Source organism: Alligator sinensis, unplaced genomic scaffold, assembly GCF_000455745.1.
Source record: "Alligator sinensis unplaced genomic scaffold, ASM45574v1 scaffold709_1, whole genome shotgun sequence".
NCBI lineage: Eukaryota > Metazoa > Chordata > Crocodylia > Alligatoridae > Alligator > Alligator sinensis.
In genome coordinates, this window is record NW_005842208.1 from 302,630 (window position 1) to 311,053 (window position 8,424).

At 56.4% G+C, this 8,424-nt stretch overlaps 1 protein-coding gene across 11 annotated transcripts in view; it reads right to left on the bottom strand.

Moving 5' to 3' along the window:
- The window catches only part of U2AF2 (U2 small nuclear RNA auxiliary factor 2), a 21,775-nt gene extending 13,351 nt beyond the window's left edge, over positions 1 to 8,424 (bottom strand). For 5 of the 11 annotated variants that reach the window (XR_003094792.1, XM_025207755.1, XM_025207751.1 and 2 more), the window contains exons 1-7: positions 7,981 to 8,418; positions 7,350 to 7,441; positions 6,731 to 6,838; positions 6,081 to 6,257; positions 5,552 to 5,758; positions 4,887 to 5,143; positions 3,915 to 4,044 (exon numbers count right to left, since the gene is read on the bottom strand). Coding sequence is in view for 10 of the 11 variants with exons in the window: in XM_025207755.1 (XP_025063540.1) it covers positions 3,915 to 4,044; positions 4,887 to 5,143; positions 5,552 to 5,758; positions 6,081 to 6,257; positions 6,731 to 6,838; positions 7,350 to 7,380 (910 nt within the window). In the remaining variant the exon portion in view is untranslated. Of the gene's footprint in view, positions 1 to 3,914; positions 4,045 to 4,886; positions 5,144 to 5,551; positions 5,759 to 6,080; positions 6,258 to 6,730; positions 6,839 to 7,349; positions 7,444 to 7,980 lie in introns of those variants that run through there. The other 6 variants (XM_025207754.1, XM_025207750.1, XM_025207753.1 and 3 more) reach the window with 6 other exon arrangements.

Consider the following 8,424-nt stretch of genomic DNA (forward strand, 5'->3'; position numbering starts at 1 on the left):
TTCCGGAGCCTCCCCGGCCACGCTCGGCCCCTTCCGCCCCCGCTTGCGCCTCGCGCGAGGAGAATGAAAGCAACGCGAAGGAGGGGCGGTGGCTGGCCCAAGAGAAAGCACTTCCGGGTCGGAGGTCGGGACAGCCTACCGCCCCTCGGTGATCTACTATGCTACAGGCCGTTGCTGGGCCCTCGTGCTCCGCCAGCCGTTGGCCCGCGCCCCGAGCAGGCACCCTGCACCCATAGCCCTCCGAAGGGCGCCCGCCCAGGCCTGACCCAGCGCGGCAGGGAAACAACACCCGCCCTGTAGGCTGTCGTGTGCCGGGGCCTATCCGCCCCGCCGGCTCCCGGACCGCCACGGCCGCTCACGTAAATCAGTCCCTGCCTGCCCCGCCACACAGCCTGGCACGGGGGGAACCCGCGCTTGGCCGCGGGACGCGTGGCTCAGCTGTGATCTGGCCTGCGCCGAAGGCAGCAGGGCTTGTTACTGCCACAGGGCAGGCTCCCCGCTGCGGGGAGGTGGCAGCACCAGTGAAGTGCGGGGCCTTCCCCACAGTACTGCACTTCTCTGGTGCAAAACGTGCTAAAAATCACCAAGCCCAAATCACAGCCCGCAGAACAAGGAAGCGTGGCAGGGGGGTTGGCCACAGCACCTCCAGAATCAACAAGCCACCCCACTTCCTTCATATCACCCAATCCATTTTAAAAATCAGATTTTTTAATGTGCTTTTCTTGGTGTATATCTGTCTGGATGTGCCAGAGGACCCAGCTCTGTAGCTGTTCTCCCCAAACCACAAGACCTGGAAACAGCAGCTCCCTTTCAATAGTGAGACACAATTTTGTCTCAAGGGCCCTTTATCAGTCACCTCAAGAATGTTTCCTGACCCGCAGGGTGACACACCTATCCTGCCTCATGCCCCCCCTTCCATTTGTCTGTGTCCTGTGCAAGAGCCCTCATGGACTGCATTGCAGGTATTGAATGGTGTTCTGCAAATACAACATGGGGCCAAAATACTCAGAGAACAGCTGATTAACATACAGGAGTCTACTGGCACAGAAAAGAGGGATGGCCATGGATAACTGAAGGCAGCATGTCAGGAGAAGATTGCTAACAAACGGATGCAGCTTCACAACAGGAGGGAAACAAAGCTAGCTTTTGGGTAGGGTCTGATGAGTATGCCCAGGTTTGCAGGATGCAGTTGTCAGTGATAGGAAGATCTGGGCCTAAAACCTGCCAGGCCTAAAACCAAGTTGCTATCTCCTTTTTCCCCCCATCCCTGGAGGGCTGTAGTTTCATGAGCAACAGCCATCCCCAAGGCCAGACATGTGATGGTGGGGCAGGGGAAGAACATGTCAGCAATGGGGTAGGGGGTAAGTCTGTCCTGTTTCCTGAACAGCAATGCCAGACATTGATGGGGCATTGATCCCACCACCCTCTTATCCACGTCCACAGCAACTGAAGCAGGTGAGGAGGATGCTGTGGGGTGTAGTCAACTGTCTTAGGGATGAGAGAGGTTTTGCTGAGGTGACAGGGGTAAAGGCTTTAGGTTCATGGAGGCCCTGGCCTGAGTATTCAACATCCCATGCTCTGAGCCCAGTGTCTTGTGCCTGGCTGAGCCTTTCCTAGATGGATGCAAAGTCAGCAAGGCTTGAAGAATCCACCTCTTCCCCATATGATTGGTTCCCAGGGTGATTCACTGCTTCTTTCCCTCACAGTGGGTTTCCCTGGTGACTCATCACCATCATTGCCTCTCTTTCCTCGGGATTTGTCTAGCTCCAACTCCCACAGCTTTTCCTGCTGGCTGCTGAATGGTCTGCTCTGCTAGGATAATACTTGCCCTTGACAGGCAATAATTCTTCCTGCTGGCACTGGAGAGGGAGCATGGGGCCTTAGGCACAGAAGGTGGTTGTGGGTTGGGGCTTGGCCAGGAAGCACTGCCCCCTGCCTCCACTCTTAGCCCATGGCAAGTGGGAGGTAATACACAGTGGCTTTGCCTGCAATGAAAGGTATTGCATTATCCCACTTAAACTTTCATTTTTCATGGGGTAGCAAATCCCCACTTATCTTTTACTGAAGGGGACATCAGTCATGTTTTTATATGAGTTTGTCCAACACCAAGTGCATACCCATCATCCAAGAAACATGCAGATCCCCATACAGTGGCTGATGGCTCCTGGATATGCTGTATATACATACACATGGAACCCACTTGCAACACGAGGTAGAGAGGCTGGGTGTAATTCAGGATTAAGCATGTCTTGATTCAAATGTCCTTCTAATGCCAGTAGTGCATCCTCTGTCAGAAACAGCAGCACATGGGTAGCTGTAGTGTAAGGGAGCATGTGTTCACGGTGGGATGTGTACATTACAGGGGCAGGGAGGACTGCGCCCATGTAAGCACACGATGGTTGTAGCATGAGGGAATGGCTCTGTGCATGCACATACATGCCCACCCAAAACAAAGGTGCACTACACACAGCACGAGGGGTCCACCTCTGACTACACCTGCGTGCTGATAAAGCATGATGCACAAAGCCTTAAGCAAGAGTGGGATGGGGCTGCAAGGTGGGCTTTCATGTGGACTGTTGGGTGGATAATCTGCAGAGAATGAGGGTGAGAGCCATGCCTGGCTCTGCAATGACAGCTGTGCGCGCATTACTGCTTAGCTTACTGAGCCTCGACTCCCAGCCACACTGATCCCACTCCCCTCCCAAAACTGAGACACAACACAGGAGCCCTGGATCCCCCAGTGTGTCAAGTCTAACAGTTAAGATAGGACAGGAAAGACTTGCAGCCATCGACTTTCTCAAGACAGAAAAAAATTGAGGGAGGAAGTAGAAATACATATGCAATCCAAAGAGAGGGTAGGAAGGGATGACAGTGGGAGCTACCAGAAAAGGGTGCATCTCAGTGCCAGTTGAGAGGTCTTTGTATAGCCATTCCCTAACACACCTCACCCCAGAAGCAGGTCCATCTCAGGGTCAAGCAAAGGGCTCCCATACAAATTGGCTCACACACCCCATCCCAGACGCAGCTGTGGCTTTTGTTTTGGGAATGAATTGGGACTTCAGCCTTGCTTATTCCAAATTTTTTTAATTTAAATTCTATTAATAAATTGATTATTATTTTTGTAGTGTTTTCTTCCTTTCTTTTTTTTAAACATAGAGAGAGGGCATGAAATAACAGGCACAGTGGAAAAGAGTCTGTTACACCAAGTAAAAAGGGGTGGCCTGCCAAGCGGCTTCACACACCTCCTTGCACACGCACACATGTGCACACGCACACACTTGGCAGCTCTACGCTGCTGTTGGGGGAAGGGGGGGGTCATGCCCAGTCAAGGAGAAGAGGGAGTTAAATACAATAATGCCCTTGGAGTGGGGCCAGGCAGGGTGTAGGGAGAGATCCTGGGTTGGGGGGTGCGGGCAGGTCAGCAAACACAAGAACCACTGCTCCCTGCAGGGGTTGGTGCTCTCCACCTGGCAGACAACCAAGGCTGTTGGTGCTGCTGGAAAGACAGGCAGCAGAAGGGCAGGAAACTCAAGAGGCCTCACTGGGAAAAGGGCTGTGGCTACTGTGGTCAGGGTCAGAAGGAACATCTCCAAAGGAACCTGACCAGCTGGAGCAATGTGGCTAGAAGGGACAGGACCTGCCCCACCCCCATCCCTTAAGCAGCCTTTGTCCATCCATCTCCCCCAGGCTGGATAAGGGCCAACTCTCCCTGGAAGAGAAGGCTCCTAACCCCATTCCCCACCCTCTGAGCCAGGTAGTGCCCTCATGGAAGCCATCACCTAAAGAACAGATTCCCTGTAGCCTCAACCATCTCCTTCCCAACCAGAGTCCCCTCCCCAACACTTCTGCCTGGACACACCCCAGCTCAAAAAGTGAGCACACAAGCTGACCCTGCCTGAACTGGACGCTCCTACCTGGAGCAGCAGGTGAACCACTAAGGTTGAGGGTGGTGGGATCATGCATAAAAGCTACAGGGGTCCCCATGCTTTTGCCAGTCACATGCTCTCCCGAAGGCTCCTTCATCGCTGGGAGCAGTAGAGAGTCCTGTGTGGTCAAAGAGAAGCAACAGTGGCCCAAGGCCATAGCAAGAAGGGGTGGGTGGGTAAGGAGAACCAAGAGTCCTTCCATTCACCAACCTGCTCTTACCCACTGGACCCCACTCCCTTTCACGAGCCAGAATAGAACCCAGAAGTCCTGGCTCCCTCAATGTGCTCCACCCAGCAGAGAAGGGACAGGGGCAGGACGTGAACTGGAGTCCCTACACTGTGCGTCCTGGGACAGAAATTCAGGGAAGAAGTAAAGGTAAAGATGCCATGAGGATAATGGGAGGGGCAGGGCGGGGAGGGTTATAGTGGCATTTCCTTTCAGCACCTGAAGTGGGTGGCAAATGGCAGCCAGGTAGGGGCAGGGCAGTGGGAGTTCAGAGGGAGTGGTTGCAGCTGGTGGAGAAAGCAGTGGGGTAGAAAGGTCCTACTGCATGGCAGTAGGAGGTGCCAGGGGCCATCATGCTAGAGTGCCAGGGGCAGCAATGGGGCACATGGCACTGGAGAGGCTTGGGGTGCCAGGGGGCCAGCCCCATCATGGCTTGAACCAGTCAATGATTAGGATGGTGGCAAGAGGGCAGTAACCATGGTGGAGTGGAGTGGGGCAGGGCAGGACAGCAGCAAGAGGGACTGAAGCCAACTATAGGGCCCAAGGATACGAGGAAGGTGAGGGTCAGTATCGGGGGGGCCATGGAACAGTGTCACAGGTTGCATGGGGGAGGTTGCAGTGGGGGTGTAGTGGCAGGGGTGGAGCAGGCCATAGGGGGCAGAGGCAGGGACCCATCACCGCTTGAAGCGGTAGGTGATGGGCAGCAGCAGCTTGCTTTTCTTAAGGGCCTGCACCTTTTTGAGGGTCTCGTCATCAAGAGCCAAGAAGCAGCGGCGTGAATACTCCAGCAACCGCTCCTTGGAGGGGTCAAATTCGCCCACCTCAGCCAGCTTCTCAGGTGCCACGATAAGCAGCTCAGCAATGGGTGTGGTCAGCGCCACTGTGTTGCGGTCCACGCGGTGGTGCTCAAAGGCCCGGCTCATGCTCTTTAGCTTCTGGAAGGTGTTCAAAATCTTCTTGTAGCGGCACAGCACCCCATCTGCGTCCTTGACTGAAAAAACAGACAAACAGTTGAGCAGGGGGTGGGGATGAAGGCACTTGGTCAAGTCTTCCATCTCTATATCCCGCCCTGCCAATATCCCTTCCCTATAACTCCCCCTCAAGTAATCCTCTCTTCCCCCTCCCACAGAGGCTCTTTTCCCTCCAGTCTGACCAGCACCTCCCCAGGCCCCAGCCCCTACTCGTCCCCCCCACCCAGCTACCACACAGCACCCTGGGAGCCTCTGTACCCTCCCCCAGCACAACCCTCCTAGCCACCCCCACACCTCCCCCACACACATACAACAAATACCTTGCAGCCACATGTCCCCCATACAAACCCTCAAAGGCCCTCTCCCACCCAAAACCCCCAGCCCAGGTCCCCCATTGTGAGGAAGCCCCTCCTCCTGCCTCTGCTCACCCCTCTGGCGCTCCCGAGTCTTGGGCTTGATGAGGCGCCGCCGGTTGACCCCTCCCTTCTGCTTCTGCTTCTTGCGCTCAGTGGAGCTACCCTCCTCAGTGTTGGCGCTGAGCGAGGAGGCCACACTGTCATTGTCGGTCACCTCCCCATTCCGGCTGTCAGTTGCCTCTGAGCGCCGCAGGGGCTGCTTGCTGCGGCAGTGGTCCTCTGCAGGGAGGAGGGGAGACGAACAGATGGACACTGATTTCCCACAACCCACCCCACACCACAAGTAAGAAGGCCACAGGCGACAGCATACATCATCCTATAGTTTGGTGACAAAGAGGCTGTCTAAGAGGTGTACAGCAGCATGTAAGACCCAAGCATCCTGGCTCCCCAGCCTCCACTCTAACCTACCAGGTGCTTCCAGATCCTTCCAGAGCAAATGAAACCAAGGCACCTTGGCTCCCAATCCCCCTGCTCTAACCCGCAAGACCCCACTGCCCTCCCAGAGCTGGGGACAGGACCCCAGACATCTGACCCTGCTCACCAGCATCCACCTTTGCAGAGGAGATGAACTTGTCGAGTTGGCAGCGCAGGAAGTCACGCTCCTCCTCCAGGTCCTCGATGCGCTTCTGTAGCCATGAGTTGCGCTCGAGGGCCATGTGCAGCTGTGTCTTCATGCTGTTCATCAGTGCCAGGGAGGGCGAGGGCAGCTCGGGCAGCTCTGTGGACACAGCCATGGTGGGCACTAGCTTAATATCCCCAACCTGGGCCATGCACCACTTGTGCCCCGTGGCTCCATCTAGTCACAGCCCACAGGACCTCAGTCCCCACTGACCTCCCCTGGCCCAGCCCCTGCAGGCCTCATGCTGCTGCTACCGATCGTAGGTCCCACACACCACAGGTCTCTCCCAGCCAAGTCCCCACATAGCCAACCTCCGGCTTGATCCTAGTCCCCCTATCTCTGCCCAATCCTGGTTCCACCCCCCCACACTCCAGTCTCTTCAGCTCAGCTCCTCCCCTAACCTTGCCCAGTCCCGAACCCTTCCTCCAGCCCAGCCATTGCAACCCACAACCCACCTCCCCATACCACCTCACTCCCCAGCCCTGACCTTTTAACAGCAGCTCAGAGCTGTCTTCCTAAAATGAACCCCCATCCCAACCCTCAGTCCATTTCCCCAGAGCAGAAGGCCTCACCTTCAAAGTTGTTTTGGGGGGGGCTGAGGCTATATAAGATCTGGGGTTCAATGTGGGGTGTCTCCTCAAAGGGGATGGAAATCTCGTAAGTCTCATCATCCTTCTTCACTGCAAGAACAGGTGCATTCTGGGCCAGGGACCCCAGAACTCAGGCCCCAACTACTCACCCTGAACATTATCCTCTCCAGCTTCCTAGACTACCCAAAACCTGAACCCCAGCCGGGCCAGCCCCACAAACACACCACAGCCCCCCCATACCCTGCCACGGACCTGAAACCCAGCCAAATCAGCCCTCCCCAAACTACCTGCCCCAACTGACAGGGCCTACCCCTGAACCCCCAATCCTCCCCATACATGCACCCCAACCCTAGGTGAAATACCTCCCATTCCTCAGGAGATCCCAAAAAGAGACTGCCAGCCTCAACTCAGAGCTCCCCCCCATCCCAACCACCACCCTCTTCCTCCTAGGAACAGAAACACACCTGCGTCCCATCCTGCAGCACTGAGACAAACCCCTCACCCAGACTCTCCCCACCCCAGCACAGGTTCAGCCCTCCAGTATGAGACAGTCCCCACTGCCACTCAGCTCCCAGGAAGAACCTTGCCCAGACCCCCACACCTGACCGCCTACAGGTTGTCCGCTCGTTCATGGTCCCACCGGCCGGCCCAGTGTCCCGGGCTGGCACAGCCCCTCGTTCCCCTCACAAGACACTGTCAGGCAGAGGAAAAAGGAGAGGTCAGCCCATGCCAGACCCTGCCACAGAAACACTTCTTCTTGACCTGAAGCCACTACATCAGCCACCCTGAACTGCCCCTGACTCTCCCTCCCCCTTCTTCTCCCCCATCACAGCATCCCAATTGTCTCTCCAGTACTCTTGATTCCTTTCTGGCCCTGCAGTCCCTAAAGGCCTCCCAAGCCAGGCCCAGAGCACAACTGGAATGGGATGCAGGGAGCAGATCTTCAGAGACATTAGTTTTGGGAAGAATCTGAGCTGCCCTGTGAAAACATTTGGATCGGACATGTTTCCACGTGGATGGGACAGAGGGGGCCCAAGATTCCCAGAGACCACAGCTGCTGGGCTCCCCACCAGGCAGACAGGACTGGATCCCAGGACCCCATCCTCTCCCTTTCCTGGCTTCTAGCAATTACAGCCCCTTCCACCTGGCCAGCCCCCAACTCCCAAGGAGGTGCCACTGGTGCAGAACAGTGCCTGGGGCACCTTGTGGGGGGAGGAAGGGGGGGCACCTGCCTCAACTTCATGCAAGACGGACCAAGACGTAGGGCCCTCCCAGGACTCGAGTGTCCAGGTTTTCTTTCTTGGAATTTTCCTTGGCCAGAAATTTCCCTGGTTCTTGCTCCGAAGGTTTGTGGGAGTGGAAATGCACAGCATTGACCTCCCCGCCACACCCACACCTGCTCGCCAGGTTACAGTGCCCCAACACCAGGGCAGGCTGAGGCCGTGGGTGTGAGGGGGCTGCAGGCAGGTGCCTGGCAGAACTGCACGCAGTAGTCTAGAGGCATGGGAGAGGCGCAGGATTAGGCAGACAGAGACCTACCTGCAATGGGCTGGTCCCTCGTGTGGGGGCAGCCCTACCCCAGTTTGGGCCCTGAGCCTCGATCCCTGCTGTCCCATCTTGCCAAGAGCTCCTAGCGGCCCGGCCTTGGGGTACGGGACAGACACCGCCAGTCAGGA